General features: G+C 38.3%; 1 protein-coding gene and 1 pseudogene across 3 annotated transcripts in view; both read right to left on the bottom strand.

Annotated features, from left to right (window-relative positions):
• Positions 1-16,067, bottom strand: part of LOC138442596 (UDP-glucuronosyltransferase 2C1-like) — a 34,473-nt pseudogene extending 18,406 nt beyond the window's left edge.
• Positions 16,068-16,438: 371 nt separating this feature from the next.
• The window catches only part of LOC138442597 (UDP-glucuronosyltransferase 2B17-like), a 52,139-nt gene continuing 43,290 nt past the window's right edge, over positions 16,439-25,287 (bottom strand). For all 3 annotated transcript variants that reach the window (XM_069594277.1, XM_069594278.1, XM_069594275.1), the window contains one exon: positions 16,439-19,530. In XM_069594277.1, the coding sequence (XP_069450378.1) occupies positions 19,251-19,530 (280 nt within the window). In that variant the 3' untranslated portion in view covers positions 16,439-19,250. The remainder of the gene's footprint in view (positions 19,531-25,287) is intronic.

Genomic DNA, 25,287 nt, shown 5'->3' on the forward strand with positions numbered 1-25,287 from the left:
TTATGAGATATGTATACATTTACAGATGGGAGATCTATCTCTGTAAGGTTAAGTAATTTGTCCAAGTCTACATAGCAGTAGCTGGCAGAGCAAATTTCTACCTTTAAGTTAAATAATTCTGGTGCTGCAATTTTTATTTAGCCTTAGATGCTAGTAAGGTTGTTTTCATTTTTTTCTGCTGAATCATGGTCAGTACAATGACACAATCTTGGTATATTTACTTTTCTTTGTTTTCTAAACTTCTATTTTCTATTTTGATTAGATTTGTTTTTTTATATAATCTTCCACATATACAATTATGAATGAAGTAGCCAGGTAACTCCTGATCAGACAAGTAATGCAGAAATACCTATAAAGCATACTCTGAGGGTTATAGGAATATAGTAGAAATATATAGCTTTGAATTAAAAATAAAGACAACATATTTAATCATACTGAAATAAATCTTTTCAACCTCTGTTTAAATACTAGCAAAACTAAGCCAATTAAGTAGGACCAAAAAAAAAAAAATGTGTTTTTGAGGCGTGAAACTGAAAAACAGGGAAGAAATTTATATTAAGGGATTTCTCACATAGTTATTGGAAAAGGAAATGGCAACCAACTCCAGTATTCTTGCCTGGAGAATCCCATGAACAGAGAAGTCTGGCAGGTTGCAGTCTATGGGGTCTCAAAGAGACCAGACTGAAGCAACTTAGCACTCATGCCCATGGTTATGGAGGCTGTCAAGTTTAATCTGCAGAACAGTACATTAGGCTGGAGACTCAGAGAAGAGCCACTGCTGTAGTTCAAGTCTGAAAGCTGCCTACAGGCAGAATTCAGAATTTTGTTCTAGTCACATCTTCAACTAATTGAATGAGGCTTACCCACATAATGGAGAGTAATTTGTTTAATCAAGGTCCACATATTTCAAAGTTGATTCCATCTAAAAATAGCCTCTAAATAACTTCTAGAAAAATGTTTGTCTAAATAGCTGGGTACCCGGCTAGGCAAGTTGACACTTAAAATTAACCATTACACTATGTTTAGAGATGATTTGACTAAAGATATGATAGCTTTATGTTCAATTATAGCATAATATTTATGATACTAGGAAATAGTTTAAAATTTATATAAAACACATTTTCATGAATAGTTAATGGACTTTGAACAAGAAAATAAAACATTGAGAACTACTTCATTAGATAATAATACGTAATCCAAAATAAAGGCTATTCACCTTCTTAATATAATGTATAGTCTAAGAAAATAATGACCATTAAATTCTATGTCTGTTTTCTCCGTTTGGGGACCAAATATTGTTAACAATAAACAAGAAGTCATTTTGAGATAAATACTCATAGTTGTTTCAGGAAGATCCCTTGGAGAAGGGAATGGCAATTCCACTCCAGTATTCTTGCCTGGAAAATTCCATGGACAGAGGAGCCTGGCAGGCTACAGTTCATGGGGTCGCAAAGAGTCAGATACAACTGAATGACTAACACCTCACACTTCATTCATGTAGGACAATAATAAGCACATTTAATTACCTTAGGTAGGGGCTTTGCAGGCTTGCAGTGCAGTCCTCCAACAAATTCAGTATTAGGTAAGTAAGGTTGAGGAAATTCAAAATCCCAGTAACTTCGAAACAACCACATGTCAGCTTTCCCCATAATCTCACATAGTGTGGTAGGTTTTCCTGAATAAAAGTGAAGGATAAGAGAGGGAAAGGAATCTGATATGTTAAATTGAAGATATATCTTCACCTAATTTTCTTAGTAAATTCTTAAAGACCAGTACGCAACCCAGGTTAAATCAATTGAATCAGTTAAATCAGCTGAAAAACTTTTACCTTGAAGAGTACACATAGTCAGATTATGAATAAGTAAACACAGATTTGGGCTTCTTTTGTGGCTCAGCTGAAAATGAACCCACCTGAAATGCCCGGAGACCTGGATTCAATCCCTGTGTTGCAAACATCGCCTTAAAAAGAGAAAGGCTACCGATACCAGTATTCTGGTCTGGAGAATTCCATGGACTGTATAGTCCAAGGGGTCGAAAAGAATCCAACAGGACTGAGCGACTTTCACTTTCACTTTCAAACACAGATTTAAGTATGGAGCAAAGCCAAGAGCCTGTTGCTTTCTCTCTGTCAATGGAGTCTTTCATCTTGATCTAAGCCTGAGCCCACTCAGGTGCTCCTATAAGTACAAGAAACTTAGGTAGTGATTCTCAACCTTCTGTGGTAGAATCGCACCTTTTTTTCTGGAATTCCAATTTATCTCATCCTCATTGCTCCAAAAGCCTCTGATTATGTTTTAAAACAACTTGCGTTTTATCCATCTTTTTTTCTATTATTTTCAAGTGTGTTGTCACAACTAATTACATCCTGAATACTTTTAATACAATTCTTAAAATGATTGTCTCCTTTGCTATAGTAAATGAAATTTCCTATTTTACAAGATTTTGTCCTCTTTGGTGAAAATACTGCACTGCATAATAATCTGGTGGTGAAATAGTTTCTATTTTATAGCTAATCTTACCCAGAGTTTTGGTGTCCTTTAGAAATATGTGCTCTATGTCACTGATGGGAGGAAATCATAGCTATCTGGTTTCTCACTTCATGGCTTTGTGTATATTCTCCTTGATGTTCTAAGTGTGCTAAAGTTTTTATTAGAAAAATATAAGGGATTTTGCACTCCTAGGAAGATCTATCTGCAATAATAGATCAAGGCAAATCTCAGCAAATGAGGGCCTTGACTCTGGTGATTACAATATCCAGTTTCATACTCAGCACATATCTTTTGGAAAATGTGTGCAGGTTTTATGTTTGTTTGTTTGTTTGTTTTTTACTTTTCTCTAACTTTTGAGTTAAAATACATTGAAATTAATTGTTAACTGGTATATTTCTGTCTGGTAGAAATTATCATTTCCCAAATTATGATTTTATTGCCCTATAGGGTTTTTTTGGACCATTTTTGTGTCTAACCTAGTGCTCTTATCCTAAAATTCCTTTACCCCTCAAGAGGTTTATAAATAGTTTCTCAATTTTTTTTAATGAATATTTTCTTATTTATTTTCTCATCAATTATTTAAACATAACTATGACATGCTTTAATGAATAATTTTACAAATTATTTATTAATTTATAACTATATATAAATTTATATTTATTGCAGCCATGAAATTAAAAGACGCTTACTCCTTGGAAGAAAAGTTATGACCAACCTAGATAGCATATTCAAAAGTAGAGACATTACTTTGCCAACAAAGGTCCGTCTAGTCAAGGCTATGGTTTTTCTGGTGGTCATGTATGGATGTGAGTGTTGGACTGTGAAGAAAGCTGAGCACTGAAGAATTGATGCTTTTGAACTGTGGTGTTGAAGAAAACTCTTGAGAGTCCCTTGGACTGCAAGGAGATCCGACCAGTCCTTTCTAAAGGAGATCAGTCCTGGGTGTTATCTGGAAGGAATGGTGCCAAAGCTGAAACTCCAGTACTTTGGCCACCTCATGCGAAGAGTTGACTCATTGGAAAAGACTCTGATGCTGGGAGGGATTGGGGGCAGGAGGAGAAGGGGACGACAGAGGATGAGATGGCTGGATGGCATCACCGACTCAATGGGCGTGAGTTTGTGTGGACTCTGGGAGTTGGTGATGGACAGGGAGGCCTGGCGTGCTGCGATTCATGGGATCACAACAAGTCAGACACGACTGAGCGACTGAACTGAACTGAACTGATATTCATGCATATATTTATTATATGTTTATTTATATTTCCTTCTCCAGGGGATCTTCCCGACTCAGGAATTGAACCCGGGTCTCCCGCATTGTAGGCAGACACTTTACTGTCTGAGCCACCAAGGAGGCCCTAAAATATATACAGATATATATTAATATTATATATTTATAATTTATATATAAAACATTATAAATTATGCATTATATTTTTAAATTTTGAAAAAAGTACTTGTAATACATAATATAATGAAGATTTTAAATTCTGAACAGCCAAATTATATCTATAACATAACATTTTAACAGTGATGAGAGTAAAAACAAATGGTTCTTCTATTTACCACATTTTTACTCTTCTTCTCAGATTATTGATATATTCCACCAAAGAATATTCTAGATTGCTAAGAACTATGGAAGAATCAGGGACAGAGTAATACCCTATCACTGGAGAAGATGTTCCTAAACCGAGTGTCAGACTGCTGGGATCAGAAGTAAACAAACAGCTTCAGTCCAGTTGTAGATCATTCAAGGCTTAATCCATGACTCCGAAAATGTCACTTTGATAAAGTTTTAAGTTATCTTTTCTCAGTGTTGTCTTTTGTAGGTTGAACTCTCAGCATGGATGTATGAGTTTCTGCCCACTTTTCATAGGGTCATTTCTAGAGATATAAGCACCTGTTTCTGTCACAAAATGCCCAGAAGAAGTTTCAGTGCAACATGTAGACCTTGATTAAGTCATATGACTTTTTGAACATACTCCATATTGCAGGGCAGCAGAGTTCTTAGAAGCACTCATGTTGTTTGTGAGTTGTTGCATAATTTCTCAGAGGAAATATTGCATAGACATGTTGCCACTTCCTTTTTTCCACTGAAGTGAAAGTTGTTTAGTTGTGTGTGACTCTTTGTGAACCCATGGACTATACAGTCCATGAATTCTGCAGGCCAAAATACTGGAATGGGTAGCCTTTCCCTTCTCCAGGGTGATCTTCTCAACCCAGGGATCAAACCCAGGTCTCCCACATTACAGGCAGATTCCTTACCAGACAAGCCATAAAAGAAGCCCAAGAATACTGAAGTGGGTAGTTTATCCCTTCTCCAGCGAATATCCCCGACTCAGGAATTGAACTGTGATCTCCTACATTGCTGGTGAATTCTATGCACTTCAATCAAAAAAAAAGGAAAAAGGAAGTGGATATATAAAATAAGAGATCACAACTATATCTTTTTAATGTTTTTAGGAATAAACATAATTTTTAGTAATGATACAGTATTAGAGATACATCTGTTAAAATTAGTAACAAGGACAATAATAAAAAATTCATATGAATGAAAAAGTTCCAAATAGACAAATCAATCCTGAGAAAGAAAAACAAAACTGTAGGTAACACACACTCTGATTTTAAGAAATATTATAAAGCTATATTAATCAAAACAATACATGCAGGTTTAAAAACAGTCATATGGTCCATTATAACAGGAGCAAAAGCCCAAAGAAAAACTCATGCATATGTTGTCAACAAATATTTCTTAAGGAAGCCAAAAATACTCAATGAAAGAAAATAATCTTTTAAATAATTCTTACCAAAAAAAAGAAAAGATACTCACACAGTAAAGAATAAAACTAGACTTGGATCTTACTCCACTACAGAATTATATTAAAATGGATAAGAGGCTTAAATATAAGACCTAAAACCATAAATTCCTCAAAAAAAAAAGGGGAAATAATTCTTGACATTCATTATGGCAGCGAATTTAAATATGATATCTAAAATATAAGTGGATTTCCCTGGTGGCTCAGCTAGTAAAGAATTCACCTTCAGTGTGGGAGACCTGGGTTAAATCCCTGGGTTAGGAAGATCCTCTGAAGAAGGGAAAGACTACCCGCTCCAATATTCTGGCTTGGAGAATTCCATGGACTGTATCTTGATATTAAGATGGAGTAGTAGAAGAATACGTGCTCATCTTCTCCCGTGTGAACTCCAAAATTGCAACTAGCTGCTAAACAACCATCGACAGGAGAAGGTTGGATTCCTCCAAACAGAAGATACTCCAGGTCCAAGGGCAAAGGAGAAGCCCCAACAAGACAGCTGGAGGGGCAAAATTGCAGTTAGAATCAAACTCCATACTCACCAGAGATGCTTGGAGGGGTCAAACAAAATCTTGTGTGCACCAAGACACAGAGATGCCAAAGAAACTGAGCCAGGATGGCCTTTGATTGTTTGAGTTTCTCCTGCAGAGGTACAGGTCAGCAGTGGCCTGCCTCAATGACAGGGGCTATGACTGCAGCAGACCTGGGTCATGCACCATGTGGTATAAGCCCTTGTGGAGGAGGTCGCCATTAGCCTCACCATAGAGCTGGTGAGCAGATGAGAACCGCCAGGGAATACGACTTTGGAGGCCAATGGGACATCATTATAGAACTTCCATAGGATGGGAGACACAGACACTTGGAAAGCACAAAAACAAAACAAACAAAAAACAAACAAACAGAAAAAAAAACCTTTGCACACACACCAGCAGCCGGGAGAAACGAGCAGTGTCCCCACAAGAGACTGAGTCAGACTTGCCTATGAGTGTTGCGGAGTCTCCAGTGGAGGCACAGGTTTAACGGCCAGTAACACTGAAGAAACTGAAGTTGAACAGTTCTATGAAGACATACAGACCTTTTAGTACTAACATCCAAGAAAGATGTCCTTTTCGTTATAGGAAATTGGAATGCAAAAGTAGGAAGTCAAGAAACACCTGGAGTAACAGGCAAATTTGGATTTGGAATGTGGAATGAAACAGGGCAAAGGCTAATAGAGTTTTACTAAGAGAATGCACTGGTCATAGCAAACACCCTCTTCCAACAACACAAGAGAAGACTGTACACATGGACGTCACCAGATGGTCAACACCGATATCAGATTGATTATATTCTTTGCAGCCAAAGATGGAGAAGCTCTATACAGTAAGCAAAAACAAGACCGGGAGCTGACTGTGGCTCAAATCATGACTTTCTTATTACCCAATTCAGACTTTAAGAAAGTAGGGGAAAACCATTAGACCATTCAGTTATTACCTAAATCAAATCCCATATGATGATACAGTGGAAATGACAAATAGATTCAAGAGATTAGATCTGATAGAGTGTATGAAGAACTATGGGCAGGGGTTCATGACATTGTACAGGAGGCAGAGATCAAGACCATCCCCCAAAAAATGAAATGCAAAAAGGCAAAATGGTTGTCTGAGGAAGTCTTACAAATAGCTGAGAAAAGAAGAGAAGCTCAAGGCAAAGGAGAAAATGAAAGATACATCCATCTGAATGCAGAGTTCCAAAGAATAGCAAGGAGAGATAAGAAAGCTTCTTAAGTGATCAATGCGAAGAAATAGAGGAAAACAATAGACAGGGAAAGACTAGAGATCTCTTCAAGAAAATTAGATACCAAGGGAATATTTCATGCAAAGATAGGCAAAATAAAGGACTGGAAATGGTATAGATGTAACAGAAGCAATTAAGAAGAGGTGGCACGAATACATGGAAGAACTATACAAAAAAAGATCCTCATGACCCAGATAACCATGATGGTGTGATCACTCACATAGAGCCAGACATCCTGGAGTCCGAAGTTAAGTGAGCCTTAGGAAGCATCGTTATGAACAAAGCTAGTGGGGGTGATGGATTTCCGGTTGAGCTATTTGAAGTCTTAAAAGATGATGCTGTGAAAGTGCTGCACTCAATATGCCAGCAAATTTGGAAAACTCAGCAGTGGCAACAGAACTGCAAAAGGTCAGGTTTCATTCCAATCCCAAAGAAAAGCAATGTCAAAGAATGTTCAAACTACCGCAAATTTGCACCCATCTCACACACTAGCAAAGTAATGCTGAATATTCTCAAAGCCAGGCTGCAACACTGCATGAACTGAGAAATACCAGATGTTCAAGCTGGAATTAGAAAAGGCTGAGGAACCAGGGATCAAATTGCCATCATCTGTTGGATCATAGAAAAAGTAAGAGAGTTCCAGAAAAACATCTTCTGCTTTATTGACTGTGCCAAAGCCTTTGACTGTGTGGATTACAAAATAATGTAAAAATTCTTCAAGAGATGGGAATATGAGACCACCTTACCTGCCTCCTGAGAAATGTGTATGCTCGTCAAGAAAAGATAGTTAGAACAGGACATGGAACAACAGACTGGTTCCATATAGGGAACGGAGTACGTCAAGGCTGTATATTGTCATCCTGCTTATTTAACTTATATACAGAGTACATCATGCAAAATGTCAGGATGAATGAAGCACAAGCTGGAATCAAGATGGCCTGTATATATATCAATATCCTCAGATATGCAGATGACACCACAGTCCTGGCGGAAAGCCAAGAGTAACTGAGGAGCCTCTTGATGAAAGTGGATGAGAAGTGTGAAAAAGTTGTCTTAAAACTCAACATTCCAAAAACTTGGATCATAGCGTCTGGTCCCATTACTTAATGGCAAATTGATGGTGAAACAATGGAAACACTGAGAGACTTTATTTTCTCGCTCTCCAAAAGAGCTGCAGATGGTGACTGTGGCCATGAAATTAAAAGATGCTTGCTCCTTGAAAGAAAAGCTATTAGTAACCTGCTGCTGCTACTGCTGCTAAGTTGCTTCAGTCGAGTCTGACTCTGTGCGACCCCAGAGATGGCAGCCCACCAGGCTCCCCTGTCCCTGATATTCTCCACGTAAGAACACTGGAGTGGGTTGCCTTTTCCTTCTCCAATGCATGAAAGTGAAAAGTGAAAGTGAAGTCGCTCAGTCGTGTCCGACTCTTCACAACCCCATGGACTGCAGCCCATCAGGCTTCTCCATCCATGGGATTTTCCAGGCAAGAGTACTGGAGTGGGGTGCCATTGCCTTCTCCAATTAACAACCTAGACAGCATATTAAAATCCAGAGACATTACTTTTACAATAAAGGACCCTCTAATCAAAGCTATGGTTTTTCCAGTAGTCATGTGTGAATGTGAGATTTGGACCATAAAGAAAACTGAGCACTCAAGAATGGATGTTTTTGAACTGTGCTGTTGGAAAAAACTCTTCAGAGTACCTTGGATTGCAAGGAGATCATGCCTGTCACTCCTAAATGAAATCAGTCCAGAATATTCATTGGAAGGAGTGATGCTGAAGCTGAAGATGCAATACGTTGGCCACCTGATGTGAAGAACTGACTCACTGGAAATGAACCTGACTCTGGGCAAGACTGAAGGCAGGAGAAAAAGGGCATGACAGAGGATGAGATGGTTGGATGGTATCACCGACTCAATGGACATGAGTTTGAGAAGGCTAAGGGAGCTGATGATGTACAGGGAAGCCTGGCAAGCTGCTATCCATGGGGTTTCAAAGAATCGGACATGACTGAGCTACTGAACTAACCTGAAAGTATAAGGAACAAAATGAAAAATGAACTAGTTGAACTAATTCCAAGTACCAGCCACTGCACACTTCACAGTAAGAGAAATGATCAACAAAACAAGAAGGCAGCCTATGAAAACAGAATAGGTCTTTGGAAACCATATGTCTGTGTAGGTGTGGATATTGTTGTTGTTCAGTTGTTCGTTCATGTCCTACATTTTGCAGTGCCATGGACTGCAGCAATTCAGGCTTTCCTATCCTTCACCATCTCCTGGAGCCTGCTCAAACTCATGTCCACTGAGACAGTACTTACATCTGTCATCCCCATTTCCTCCTGCCCAGCATCAGGATCTTTTCTAGTAAGATGGCTCTTCATGTCAACTGGCTAAAATTTTGGAGCTTCAGCATCAGCATCAATCCTTCCAATGAATACTCAGGATTGATTTCCTTTAGGATTGACTGGTTTGATCACCTTGCAGTCTAAGGGACTCTCAAGAGGCTTCTCCAACACCACAGTTCAAAATCATCAATTCTTCAGTGTTTGGCCTTCTTTATGGTCCAACAGTTGCATCAATAAAAAACTACTGGTTCGAACCATAGCTTTGACTATACGGACGTTTGTTGCCTAAGTAATGTCTCTGCTTTTTAATATGCTGTCTAGATTTGTCATAGCTTTTCTTCCAATGTGTAAGGGTCTTTTAATTTCATGGCTGCAGTCATCATTTGCAGTGATTTTGGAGTCCAAGAAAATAAAGTCACTATTTCCATTGCTTCCCTATCTTTTTCTATGAAATGATTGGACTGGATGCCATGATATTCATTTTTTGAACGTTGTGTTAAACCAATTTTTCACTCTCCTCTTTCACTTTCATCAAGCGTCTCTGTTGTTCCTCTTCACTTTCTGCCATAATGGTGGTGTCATCTGCAGATCTGAGCTTATTGGTATTTCTCTTAGCAATCTAGATTCCAGCTTATGCTTCATCCATCCTGGCATTTTGCATGATGTACTCTGCATATAAGTTAAATAAGCAGGGAGTGGTTATACTTGATATATGTCAGCTTTGATGTATATCTTTCCCAATTTGAAACCAGTCTGTTGTTCCATGTCTAGCTCTTACTGTTGCTTTTGACCTCCATACAAGCTTTGCAGGAGTCAGGTAAGGTGGTCTGGCATTCCCATCTCTTGGAATTTTTTCATTATTTTGTAATCCACACAGTCAAAGGCTTTGGCACAGTCAATAAAGCAGAAGTAGATGTTTTTCTGGAACTCTTGTTTTTTCTATGATCCAACAGATGATGGCAATTGATCTCTGGTTCCTCAGCCTTTTCTAAATCCAGCTTTAACATCTGATATTTCTCAGTTCACGCAGTGTTGCAGCCTGGCTTTGAGAATATTCAGCATTACTTTGCTAGCGTGTGAGATGAGTGCAATTTTGCGGTAGTTTGAACATTCTTTGGCATTGCTTTTCTTTGTGATTGGAATGAAACTTGATCTTTTGCAGTCTTGTTGCCACTGCTGAGTTTTCCAAATTTGTTGTTTTACTGAGTGCAGCATTTCACAGCATCATCTTTTAGGACTTGAAATAGCTCAACCGGAATTCCATCACCCCCACTAGCTTTGTTCATAGCGATGCTGCCTAAGGCCCACTTAATTTCAGACCCCAGGATGTCTGGCTCAATGTTAATGATCACAACATCATGGTTATCTGTGTCATGAGGATCTTTTTTTGTATAGTTCTTCCATGTATTCTTGCCACCTCTTCTTAATTTCTCCTGTTATGTCCATACCGTTTCTGTTCTTTATTGTACCCATTTTTGCGTGAAATGTTCCCTTGGCATCTCTAATTTTCTTGAAGAGATCTCTGGTCTTTCCCATTCTACTTTTTTCCTCTATTTCTTTGCATTTGTCACTTAAGAAGGCTTTCTTATCTCTCCTTGCTATTCTTTGGAACTCTGCATTCAGATGGCTATAGCTTTCCTTTTCTCTTTTGCCTTTAGTTTCTCTTCTTTTCTCAGCTAATTGTGACGACTCCTCAGATGTTTTGCCTTTTGTATTTCTTTTTGTTGGGGATAGTCTTGATCCCTGCCTCCTGTACAATGTCATGAACCTCTGTCCATAGTTCTTCGGGCACTCTATCAGATCTCATTCCTTAAACCTATTTGTCATTTCCACTGTATAATCGTATGGGATTTGATTCAGGTCATACCTGAATGGTCTAGTGGTTTCCCCTACTTTCTTCAATTAAAGTCTGAATTGGGCAATAAGGAGTTCATGGTCTGTGCCACAGTCAGCTCCAGATATTGTTTTTGCTGACTGTATAGTTATTCTCCATCTTTGACTCCAAAGAATATAACCAATCTGATTTCAGTGTTGAACATCTTGTTATGTCCATGTGTAGAGTCTTCTCTTGTGCTGATGAGGAGGGCATTTGCTATGACCAGTTCCTTGTCTTGACTAAACTCTGTTAGCCTTTGCCCTGCTTCATTTTGTACTCCATGACCAAGTTCGTTTATTACTCCAGGTATCTCTCAACTTCCTGCTTTTTCCTTCCAGTCCCCTATGATGAAAAGGACATCAACAAACAGTACAGAAGAGTAAAAGGTCATGTGCTCATCTTCTCCTGTGTGAACTCCAAAGTTGCAACTAGCTGCTGAACAACCATGGACAGGAGAATGTTAGAGTCCACCAAAAAAAAGTTATCCCAATTCCAAGGGCAAAAGAGAAGCCCAAGTAAGATGGTAGGAGGGGCAAAATTGCATTTAGAGTCAAGCCCCATACTTGCCAGAGATGCTTGGAGGACTCAAGAAAAATCTTGTGCCCACCAAGACCCAGACGTCCCTCCCACAGAGACTGAGCCAGAGTTGCCTTTGATTGTTTGAGTGTCTTGTGCACAGGTATGGGTCAGTAGTGGCTTGCGTGGGAACAGGGACTGACTGCAGCAAACCTGGATTACCCAGTGTGTGGCATGAGCTTCATGGAGGAGGTCTCCATTAACCCTATGATAGAGCCACTGAGCAGATGACATACAACTGCAGAACAATTATAAAAAAGAAATTCTCACATTGTTAAGGAAGTTCTAGGACCCAGAACAGATTTTCCAACCTCAGAATCCAGCAAATCCAACTGAGAACCCCCAGGGAATTTGACTTTGGAGGCCATGAGAGACTGAGCCAGACTTGCCTTTGAGTGTTCAGGAGTCTCTGGTGGAGGCATGGGTTGAAAGTTTGGCCTCAGGCTAAACAACAGGGAAGGAACCCAGCCACACCTATCAGTAGAATATTGGATTAAAGATTCACTGAACATGGCCCCTCCCATCAGAACAAAACCCAGTTTCCCCCACAGATGTTCTCTTCCATCAGGAAACTTCCTCAAGCCTCTTATCCTTTTCATAAGAGGGCAGACAGAATGAAAACCACAATCACAGAAAACTAACCATGTTAGGACCAAACTGAAGCCAGGACAGGCTCTAAGGGGCAGGCTAGGCCTGAGAAAAGCTGAGGCTCTGGGAATTCCCACAGGCAGTGTAGCTCGACCAATCAGAAAAAATCCCCGAAGCCCCCCTGCCCGCACCAGACCTGAGCCAATCCGGATAGGGATGCGAGGTTTAAAAGTCCCGCATGTGTGTACAGTTTAACCAATCAGCTATGCTGTTACAGAAACAAAGAACAGTCTGTATACAAGTATATGTGATTCAGAGCTCAGGGCCTTTGTCTGATTCCACTGTGCTGGATGAAACATGGGTCCTGGCTCGAGCTAGTAATAAACCCCTTTATGCTTTTGCATTGCTGTGGACGTCTTATTCTCTCAGTTTTGGGGACTCGGACTCTGGGCATAACAAACCACACTGATCACATGGACCACAGCCTTGTCTAACTCAGTGAAACTGTGAGCCATGCCGTGTAGGGCCTCCCAAGACTGACGGGTCATGGTGGAAATTTCTGACAGAACCTGGTACACTGGAGAAGACAATGCCAAATCTCTTCAGTATTCTTGCCTTGAGAACCCCATGAAGAGTATGAAAAGGCAAAAAGATATTACACTGAAAGATGTAATCCCTAAGTTGGTAGATGCCCAATATGCTACTGGAGAAGAGTGGGGAAATAACTCCAGATATAATGAAGAGACGGAGCGAAAGCAAAAATAATGCCCAGGTGTAGATGTGACTGGTGATGGAAGTAAAGTCCGATGCTCTAAGAAGAATATTGCATAGGAACCTGGAATGTTCGGTCCATGAATCAGCATAAATTGGAAGTGATCAAAAAGGCAATAGCAAGAGTAAATATAGACATTTTAGGAATCAGTGAACTAAAATGAACTGGAATAGGTGAATTTAATTCAGATGACCATTATGTCGTTGACTCATTGGAAAAGACTCTGATGCTGGGAAGGATTGGGGGCAAGAGGAGAAGGGGACGACCAAGGATGAGATGGCTGGATGGCATCACTAACTCGATGGATGTGAATCTGAGTGAACTCCAGGAGTTGGTGATGGACAGGGAGGCCTGGTGTGCTGCAATTCATGGAGTCACAAAGAGTCGGACACGACTGAGCGACTGAACTGAACTGAACTAAACTGAACTGAACCGTGGGCAAAAATCATTTAGATGAAATGGGAGGGTCCCTCATAGTCAAGAAAAGAGTATGAAATGAAGTACTTCAGTCCAATCTCAAAAATGACAGAAGTAGAAATTAGAAATTCTCAAATAAATATTATTTGTATCTATGTGTAGTGATAGATATTATTGAGAGCTATTTGGTGATTATTTCACAATAGGTGCAAGTATCTAATCATTTTGTTGTATACCTGTGTTGAAACAAAATTATCTTAAGTCTTGGCAAGCAAAAGTTTGCATAAAAATTTCTCTACCAGTTGAGCCACTGCCCGGCACTCCCTGTTTTAGTGTGCAATGTGCTTCTTCATTATACATTAACTAGATCCCCTCGGAAGACGCAGGAAAGTTTACTCTACAAAAAAAAGTAATTTCCTCCTGGCACCAGCAAGATAACTCCGTATAAGCTAACATTCTTTCCTTAATCTTTTAAGGGGTCACAATGACCTAATACTCATTTTTTAGGACTACATAAACTGGCAATATAATGTTCTGATGTATAACACTTTCAAGAATAACCCCTTCCCTCAAAACTTATATGACAGTTCTTTAACTTCTAATGGGCAGAGCATTCCTCCGAGCTTCTTGACAGATTTTTTCCAGGGTTATAATCCTCATATTGGCTCAAATGAAATCTTCCATACTATTCTAAGTTGACTATTGACTAATTTTTTGTCACCATCTGAAACTAATACAATGCTGCATGTTAGTATTACCTTTAAAAAATCTAACTAAATAATACATGAAAGGTACTGCTTCCTATAAGGTAATTTGCCTCTTATGCAAATTTTCCTTATCATAATCACATAAACATAATAAAAAATAAATTATTTGAAAGCAAAATAAAAGGGGTAAATGGGCTTGTTCAAATAGAGAAAAAATTTATGCCCAGAGTCAAAAGTCACTAGTTGACTTCTAATGACCTCGAACCTTAAATAGAACAAGAACAAAACACTGAAGTGAGGTAAAAATCTAGAAACATAGTCCTATAGGAAAAAGTCTTTCATTTTTACACTTTTGAAAGCAAGACCAAATGAAACTAAACTACATTATTCATTTTCTAGTTTCATGCTTATCACATTGCAAACCTGGTCATCAATTAACCATTCCTTCATAGAACACAAATATAAAGCCTTAGGAAGAGCAAGTTAATCAGAAAGAAAGCAGGTGGTGAAACAGGAGAAGCAAGAACACCAAGTAGTCCAAGGCTATGGAAATTAAACATGCTGTCTGATTTGGGTTTTCCAGACACTCCAAAAACTTAACCTTAAATATAGAGAATATTCCTTCTTGGATATATATCAGGGTTCCCCTGGTGGCTCTAATGGTAAAGAATCAACCTGAAATACAGGAGACCCGGGTTCAGTCTGTGGGTTAGGAAGATCCCCTAGAAGAGGGAATTGTATGATTCAATCATATAACACAAAACTAAAAAAAAAAAAGAGTGTTATTAATTTTTACATTCAAAACAGTGTAGCCTCTCTAAAATACCATTTGTAAGTTTTCATACAGTCAGATAAATGTTTGCATTATTTATAGAATATAAGAATATTTATTATATACATACTATTCTTACCTAAAACCTTGCTGTAATATTCATCCCATTCTGGAAATACATAATATGAATATATCATGTCACTCACTGTATACAGTAACCAGTTTTCCAGCCTCTGTATAAAAGTCATGTTGTCTGTCAGTCTTGATGTGACACCAGGAACATATGAAGAAGGCATAGGAAGCCCAGCACACAGTCTTTCAATGGCATTCCCATAGAAAAACCGAAAAGTGTATATAAATGGAATATTCAGGAGTTCAGCCACCAATTCCCCACAAAAACTTAAAGGGTCAGCAATACAGACATCAAACTTGGCTGCCTGTAGCCTGCCGAGTAACTCCTTGTTTGTGACAGCACTGTCACACACTCTTTTGGTTGTTAATAAAAATTGTCTGACTGAGTTTGCCAGTTCTATTTGCATTTCCCACCATGAGAGTTTTGGCAGTTCAAAAATTTCTTCATAGAGCATGGTATTGAGCTCTTCCATGAAAGTTTCTTCAGTTACTGAAAGCTGGAGGATCTCCACATGATAGGGAATCTTGGTATGATCAATCAAAAGATTTTTGAAGGTACCAGGAGAGTTATCTCATGCCCACGAAGGTGAAGCTCTTCTAGAATGACTTGTAAGTTAATCCAGTGACTAAAATCCACAGGCCATACAAGAACTTTGCCCGTCCTCCCAGAGTTAAGGAGACATAGCTGCAGCACGAAAAGGATGCAGAAGCCTTGCACAGTCTTCATGGTTAACTGGTGCTTGAATTAAATTTTTACCAAATGCATGAAACTCCTAATCCAAAGATCTCTCCTTAACAGTCTCAATCAGTTTATAGATGGTTGAGCTGAACTTTGAATTGTGTACTTTGTATTATGGACTAAAATAGAAAGCAACTGCTTTGAAGTGAAAAAAAATATCTTGATAAAACACCATACACTGAGTTAGGAAATATATACTCAGGCTTAAACACAAATCCATAATAATTTCTAAGTAATATTTGAAAACCCAACATTATGTGATTTCATATTCTATTAAGGTTAGATTATTTGGATTGTTTTTCCTGGTTTTATTTTTGTGCTCATTTGGAACAGGAAGATCTCTGTAGTGTTTCTTTTGCTGATAATTCTTCTAGATATTTTAGGTACAGAAGAGATCATCACTTAATGCCAGAAATAAACACACTTTAAGAGATGTTAAGGCAAGGAGATTTATTTTATTTTTAATTTTATATTGGATTATAGTTGATTAACAATGTATTAGTTTCAGGTGTACAGCAAAGTGATTCAGTTATACAAATACATATATCTTCTCTTTTTAAAATTCTTTTCACATTTACATTGCTACAGAATACTGAGCAGAATTTCCTCTGCCATATATATATATATATATATATATATATATATATATAGTAAGTTCTTATTGGTTCAACTATTTGAAATATAGTAGTTTATATCTGCTAATCTCTTTTGTAACCTTAAGGTTTTTTTATTGTGTAAGTCTGTTTTTGTTTTGTAAATAAGTTCTTTTTTTTTTTTTTTTTTTGCACATATAAGCAATGTGGTACTTATCTCTCTGTGTATTCCTTATTTACTTAGTATGATAATCTCCAGGTCTATCTGTGTTGCTGTGATATTATATTTTGAAGATTAATCCCTTGTCTCTTTCTTCATCTGTAAATGTTTTTTCCCACTCCAAAAGTTGCCTTCCTATTTTGATTATGGTCTGTTTTGTTATGCAACAGCTTTTGAGTTTAATTTGATCCCATTTGTTAGTTTTGTTTTCATTTCCAATACTCTTGGAAATATATTTTAAAAAATATATCATTGTGATTTATTCAAAGAATGTTTTGGTGTTTGGTCTTACATTTAGGTCTTTAATCCATTTTTAGTTAGTTTTTGTGTATGATGTTAAATTATGTTCTATTTTCATTCCTTTACGTGTATCTTTCCAAACCACCTATTAAAGATCCTGGTTTTTTATCCACTGTTAGAGATTGATGATAGGTCTGTGGGTTTATTTCTGGACTTTCTATACTGTTCCAGTGATCTATATTTGTTTTGTGCCAGTACCATACTGTCTTACTGACTATAGCTTTGTAGTGTTGTCTGGGAAAGCTTATGTCTCTACCTTTTCTTTTCTTTCTCAAAATTACTTTCATCATTCAAGGTCTTTTGTGTCTCCCTAATTTTCCTTTTTTAATTGTGATAGTTTATGAAAGTTTCCATTGGTAATTTGGTAGGGATTACTTTGAATCTGCAGATTTCCTTGAATACTGTAGAAATTTTGATAATATTGATTCTTCCAATTCCAGACTATGGTATGTCTTTCCATGTGAAGAGCTGACTCATTGGGAAAGATCCTGATGCTGGGAAACATTGAGGGCAGGAGGAGAAGGGGACAACAGAGGATGAGATGGTTGGATGGCATCACCGACTCAATGAACATGGGTTTGGGTGAACTCTGGGAGTTGGTGATGGACAAGGAGGCCTGCCATGCTGAGCTTCATGGGGTCACAAAGAGTCGGACATGACTGAAGGAATGAACTGAACTGAACTAGGTTTTTCATAGCTTTTTTTCTGAGGAACAAGCGTCTTTTAATTTTATTGATACAGTCACCATCCACAGTGATTTTGGAGAACAAGAAAGCACTGTTTCCACTTTTCTTCCTTCTATTTGCCATGAAATGATGGGACCAGATGCCATAATATTCTTTTTTTTTTTTTAACGTTCACCTTTAGGCCAGCTTTTCCCTCTTTTACCCTCATCAAAAGGCTCTTTAGTTCCTTTTTAATTTCTGTCATTAGAGAGGTATCAACTGTGTATCACCTGAGGTTGATATTTCGGCAGCAATCTCAATTCCTGCTTGTAATTCATCGAGACAAGCATTTTACATGATGCACTCTGCATACAGTTAAATAAACAGAATGACAATATACAGCCTTATTGTACTTGTTATTTTAAAAGAGTGGGTATTAAAAACCAGTCATTTACTTTGGTCTATCATACCAATAACCATGCAAACATACAAGAATCAGCTAGTTCTCTGAAGCCAAGAAGTGTCAGAATACAAATGAAGTACTATCATTGCTGCTAAGTCACTTCAGTCGTGTCTGACTCTGTACGGCCCCATAGACGGCAGCCCACCAGGCTCCCCCATCCCTGGGATTCTCCAGGCGAGTACACTGGAGTGGGTTGCCATTTTCTTCTCCGATGCATGAAAATGAAAAGTGAAAGTGAAGTCGCTCAGTCGTGTCCGACTCTTAGTGACCCCATGGACTGCAGACTACCAGGCTCCTCCATCCATAGGATTTACCAGGCAAGAGTACTGGAGTGGGGTGCCATATTAATATCCAAATGAAAGATAATCTTCAAATGAGAAACAACAACAACAACAAAAACAATGTTTTGTATTCCAAAGGGGACAGAGTCTAATGTGGAATAATATGGAAGGAAATTGATGGTGTAAAATGTACTTTACAGAAGATTAGAAACCCTAACAGGCTTCAATATTCCTGACTAGCAAAGAAGCTCTGTCTAGAGTGTGCTCTGCATTAGTCCTTGTATAGTTCTTTTAGAGAATATGAAATAATTATTGATTATTAAACCCTAAATTATGTTAGATATTTAAGAAATATTCAACCTGATCAGTATGGAAATAGAATTAATCATTGTGTTCCTGAGGTCTCAAACAGCATCTCAGCTGGTTGAACTAAAAGCAATGAATAAAATAAAGTGCTAAGTCTTCAATGGTAACAATTTCCACGTGTTTATTCATCTGTCATATCTTTGTAAAGAATAGATTATTTTAAACCTTAATTCTGAATCATGTGGCATATTTTTGGAGTGAGTCTTTGATATTTGACATGATAAGTTGAAGAATAGAAAAGAACCCAGAAAAACAGGAGGGAAATCTTTTCAGATCAGTGGCTGGATTATTCAGATAGACTCTTTCAAGGTTTCTAGTTCAACTGCTAAAAAAAAAAAAAAAAAAAAGGCAGAAAAAGGCTACTCTCTCTTTGTCTTCTTTGCAGTCTTACCAAACTTCCAGTAACAAAACAGGTAACATTTAGTGACCAGGAATACAACAGTTGCCACACAAGCTAGCAGGAAGCCAATCACATCAAAAGAGTGGTGCTGGAACCAGTTGAGGTCATAGAAGGCTGGTCTAAGGTGCTTGGCTCCTTTGTGGCGCATGACAAACTCAACCCAGAAGACTGCTCGGTCCAGGGGTTTTACAGGTTGATCATGGTGAATCCTTGATAACTTCATAGCATTCTTTTTATAGCTAAAATTCAATAAATAAATAGCAACTTGAAAAGTGTGTTAAGGACATGATATACCTAAAACAGTTATATATTATTAAAAATATATTGTGCAATTAATTATATGATAAGTTGTGTCATAATTTATATTACCTAGAATATGAAAAGCATATGAAAATTTGTTTCCTCTTAAGATATTTCTAGATGTGATGGCTCATCAGTTTGAATGTGTTAGATGCTTTATAGTCTCAGTAATTATTGGAAGTGGGAGAGAAAATAATTTCCAGTTGGAAATATCATTCTGAAAGTACAGAAATAAAAATGATTATTAGAATGTGTAGCTTGAGAATACAGAATTTTGATTAACTTGCTGAGTATGGTGTTGGGAACATGATAGTAACAGGAAGCAGGATGTAGGGGAAGGTCTAAGAAGAAGGAACCTTTTCCCCACTCATTCAGTCTTCCCAGATTTGGTCTGGAGTGTCAGTGTTAACAGGACTTCAGCAGTAACAGAAAATGGTTTCACTCTGTGACCTTCATGGTCCTGACATTTCAGATGAAAGCAAAAAGCTTCATGTGACCCTCTGAGCAAGAAGTAGGGCCTGAGACTGAACAGATGCTGGCATTTTTGCTTCAGGCTAAAGAAGGCTGTGTGTTGAAAAGCAGAAAAATTACTCTGTCAACAAAGATCTGAATAGTCAAGGCTATGGTCTTCCTAAGGTAAAATGCCAAATAACTGATGCTTTCAACTGCGGTGCTTGAGAAGACTCCTGAAAGTCCCTTGGATAGCAAGGAGATCAAACCAGTCAATCATAAGGGAGATCAACCCTGAATATTCACTGGAAGGACTGATGTTGACACTGAAGCTCCAGTATTTTGATCATCTGATAAGAACAGACAACTCATTGGAAAAGTCTATGATACTGGGAAAGATTGAGGGCAGAAGGAGAAGAGGGCATCAGAGGATGAGACAGTTGGATGGCAATACTTAAAATGAACATGAATTTGGGCAAACTCTGGGAGATGGTGAGGAACAGAGATCCCTGGCATGCTGCAGTTCATGGGGTTGCAAAGAGTAGACACGACTGGGTGACTGAACAACAACAATAACAGAGGGCTGCACCTGCAGTGGTGAGATGGAAGGATGGTGATCCATAGAACACAAAACCTTCTAACTTCTGTCAAGGAGCAGAAGACCCCACCCGGATTTGCGTTGATGGCTTTGAATGGCTGACTAAGAAGCAAGATTTCCTTGGGTTTGTGAAGGAGTGAAGTTATTTACCCACACCAAAATACAATCATCATTGACAGAGAATACAGAACATTAAATTGTAGAAAATCATGGGAAAGCATGTAAAAAGTTTTGAGGACAAGAACTATACACCATAAAAAAAATATAAAAAGCCCTGCTGCCCTTTTGTTTTTGTTTATTTTTTAAAAAAAATGCAGACCTTTCCTAATACACATGAATTTAAGGAATAAGTACTTCTGAATACATCTCAGGAAAACTACTAATAGTGACAGAAGTTCCAAGACAGATGCAAAAACAAAATATTTATCAGATAAAAAATCAATAAAATAAACAGATATACTCTATTAAAACATAAACTGCATCATTAAGTACATATAAATATGAAACTAATGCTAAATGATATTGGAAATTGTGGTCATGGAGAAGATAAGTACATTGTAAGCTTTGATAACATTGCACTGATAATATAGCAAAAAAAAAAAAAGATGTAATGTTTAAGAGACACTGATGGAACCTGGTGCTTGTTTTAAGGAGTAAAGTAAGTCAGAAAGAGAGAAACGAACAACATATATAAATATTGTAACCTAGAAAAAAAATAGTACTGATAACCCCATTGGTAGGGTAGGAATAGAAATACAGATGTAGAGAACAGCTTTGTGGACACAGCAAGAGTAGTACCCAGTTGGACGAATTGAGTGAGTAGCCCTAACATATATACACTATCATGTGTAAAGTAGGCAGCCAGCTAGAAGTTGTTGTATAACACAGCCAGCTCAGCCTGGTGCTCTGGGTCTTCCTAGGTGGCACAGTGGTAAAGAATCTGCAGGAAAAGCACAGACACACATTTGATCCCTGGGTCAGGGAGATCCTCTGGAGGAAGAAATAGCAAACCACTCCAGTATTCTGCACTGGAAAATCTTACCAACAGAGGAGCCTAGCAGGCAACAGTTGATGGGGGCAAAAAGACTTGGATAGCCTTAGAAACTGCCACAAAAATAGAGAGGGGTGGGATGGGATGGAGGTCAGAGACAGGTTCATGAGGGAGGGATTATTTATACATATATATATATGTATGTATGTATATACATGTATACATACATATATGTATGTATACATATATGTATACATGTATACACACACACACACACACACACACACATATATATATATATATATATATATATATATATATATATATATACTTGGCATGATTCACGTTGTACTTGAGAATGGAGTGGCAAACCACTTCAGCATTCTGCCTTGAGAAACCCACAAACAGTACGAAAAGGCAAAACAATATGATACCAAAAGATGAACCCTCCCCAGGTCAATAGGTGTCCAATATGCGACTGAAGAAGACAGAGAAACAGCCCCAGAAGGAATAAATAGGCTGACCCATAGTGGAAATGACAGCTATTTGTGGATGTATCTGGTGGTGAAAGGGAGTAAGTCAAGGCTGTATATTGTCACCCTACTTATTTAACTTATATGCAGAGTATATCATGAAAAACGCTGGGCTGGTGGAAGCAGAAGCTGGAATCAAGATTGCCAGGAGAAATATTAATAACCTCAGATATGTAGATGACACCACCCTTATGGCAGAAAGTGAAGAAGAACTAAAGATCCTCTTGATGAAAGTAAAGAGGAGAGTGAAAAAGGTGGCTTAAACTCAACATTCAGAAAACAAAGATCATGCATCTGGTCCCATCACTTCATGGCAAATAGATGGGGAAACAGTGGAAACAGTGGCTGACTTTATTTTTCTGGACTCCAAAATCACTGCAGATGGTAATTGCAGCCACGAAATTAAAAGACGCTTACTCCTTGGAAATAAAGTTATGACGAACCTAGATAACATATTCAAAAGCAGAGACATTACTTTGCCAACAAAGGTCCGTCTAGTCAAGGCTATGGTTTTTCCAGTGGTCATGTATGGATGCGAGAGTTGCACTGTGAAGAAAGCTGAGCACTGAAGAATTGATGCTTTTGAACTGTGGTGTTGGAGAAGACTCTTGAGAGTCCCTTGGACTGCAAGGAAATACAACCAGTCCATTCTAAAGGAGATCGGTCCTGGATGTTCTTTGGAAGGAATGATGCTAAAGCTGAAACTTCAGTACTTTGGCCACCTCATGTGAAGAGTTGACTCATTGGAAAAGACTCAGATGCTGAGAGGGATTGGGGGCAGGAGGAGACGGGGATGAAAGAGGATGAGATGGTTGGATGGCATCACTGACTCAATGGACATGGGTTTGGGTGGACTCCGGAAGTTGGTGATGGACGGGGGGCCTGGTGTGCTGCAATTCATGGGAGCACAAAGAGTAGGACATGACTGAGCAACTGAACTGACCTGAACTGGTGGTGAAAGTAAAGTCCAATGCTGTAAATAACAATATTGCATAGGAACCTGGAATCTTAGGCCTATGAATCAAGGTAAATTGGAAGAGATCAAACAAGAGATGACAAGTTGAACACTGACATTTTAGGAATCAGTGGACTGAAATGGACTGCAATAGGTGAATTTAATTTAGCTGACCATTACATCTACTACTGTGGGAAAGAATCACTTTGAGAAATACAGTAGCCCTCATAGTCATCAAAAGAGCTCAAAATGCAAAACTTGGATGCAATCTCAAAAATGACAGAAACATCTCTGTGGGTTTCCAAAGCAAACCATTCAAAATCACAGTAATCCAAGTATATGCCCCAACCAATAACGCCAAAGAAGCTGAATTTGAAGACCTACAAGATCTTCTAGAACTAACACCAAAAAAAAGATGTCCTTTTCACCATAAGGGCCCGGCATGCAAAAGAAGGAAGGCAAGATACCTGGAGTAACAGGCAAGGTTGGCCTTGGAGTACAAAATGAAGCAGGGCAAAGACTAACAGAGTTTTGGCAAGAGAATACACACTGGTCATGGCAAACACCCTCTTCCAACAACATGAGATGACTCTACTCATGGACATCACCAGATGGTCAATATTGAAGCCAGATTGATTAAATTCTTTGCAGCCAAAGATGGAGATACTCTATACAGTCAGCAAAAAACAAGACTGGGAGCTGACTGTGGCTCAGATCTAAAACTTCTTATTGCCAAATTCAGACTTAAATTGAAGAAAGTAGGGAAAACCACTAGACCATTCACGTATGACCTAAATCAAATCCCTTATGATGATTATAGAGAGGAAGTGACAAATAGAGTCAAGGGTTTAGATCTGATAGACCAAGTGCCTGAAAAACTATGAATGGAAATTCATAACATTGTACAGGAAGCCATGATTAAAACCATCCCCAGGAAATAGAAATGCTAACAAGCAAAATGGTAGTCTGAAGAGGCCTTACAAGTAGCTGAGAAAAGAAGTGAAAGACAGTGGAGAAAAGAAAAGGTATATCCATCTGAATGCAGAGTTTCAAAGAATAGCAAGGAGAGATAAGATAGCTTTCCTAAGTGACCAATGCAAAGATAGAGGAAAACAATAGAATGGGAAATACTAGAGATCTCTTCAAGAAAATTAGAGTACCAAGGAAACATTTCATGCAAATATGAGCAAAATAAAGGCAGAAATTGTAGGAACCTAACAATAGATTTAGTATTAAGAGGAGGTGGCAAGAATACACAAAAAAATTAGACAAAAAAGATCTTAATGAACCTGATAGCCACAATGGTGTGAACACTCACCTAAAGCCAGAAATCCTGGAGTGCAAAGTCAAATGGGTCTTGGGAAGCACCACTATGAACAGAGATAGTGGAGGTGATGAAATTCCAGCTGAGCTATTTCTAATCCCAAGGAGGCTGGCATGCTATAGTCATTGAGGTCACAAAGAGTCAGACAATTTGAGTGACTAAGCACAGCACAAAATATGATACTATTAAAGTTCTGCACTTAATATGCCAGCAAACTTGGAAAACTCACCAGTGGTCATAGGACTAGAAAAGGTAAGTTTTCATTCCAATCCCAAAGAAAGAAAATGCCAAAGAATGTTCAAACTACTGCAGAATTGTACTCATCTCACATTCTACCAAAGTAATGCTCAAAATTCTCCAAGCTTGGCTTCAACAGTTTGTGAAATGAGAACTTCCAGATGATCAAAATGAATTTACAAAAGGCAGAGAAACCAGAAGTCAAATTGCCAACATCTGCTGGATCATAGAAAGAGCAAGGCAATTCTAGAAAAACATCAATTTCTGCTTCACTGACTACATTAAAGACTTTATTGTGTGGATCACAACAAACTGTGGGAAATTCTCATTTATTTATTATTATTTTATTTTATTTTATTTTTACTTTATAATATTGTATTGGTTTTGCCATGAGATGGAAATACCAGGTCACCATACCTGCCTCCTGCAAAACCTGTATGAAACAACAGTTAGAATCAGACATGGAACAACAGACTGGCTTTAAATTGGGAAAGGAATATGTCAAGCAGTATATTGTAACCCTGCTTATTTAACTTGCATGCAGAGTACATCATGAGAAATGCCAGGCTGGATGAAGCTCAAGGTGGAATCAAGAGTGCTAGGAGAAA

Source organism: Ovis canadensis, chromosome 6 (assembly GCF_042477335.2).
Source record: "Ovis canadensis isolate MfBH-ARS-UI-01 breed Bighorn chromosome 6, ARS-UI_OviCan_v2, whole genome shotgun sequence".
Taxonomy (NCBI): Eukaryota; Metazoa; Chordata; class Mammalia; order Artiodactyla; family Bovidae; genus Ovis; species Ovis canadensis.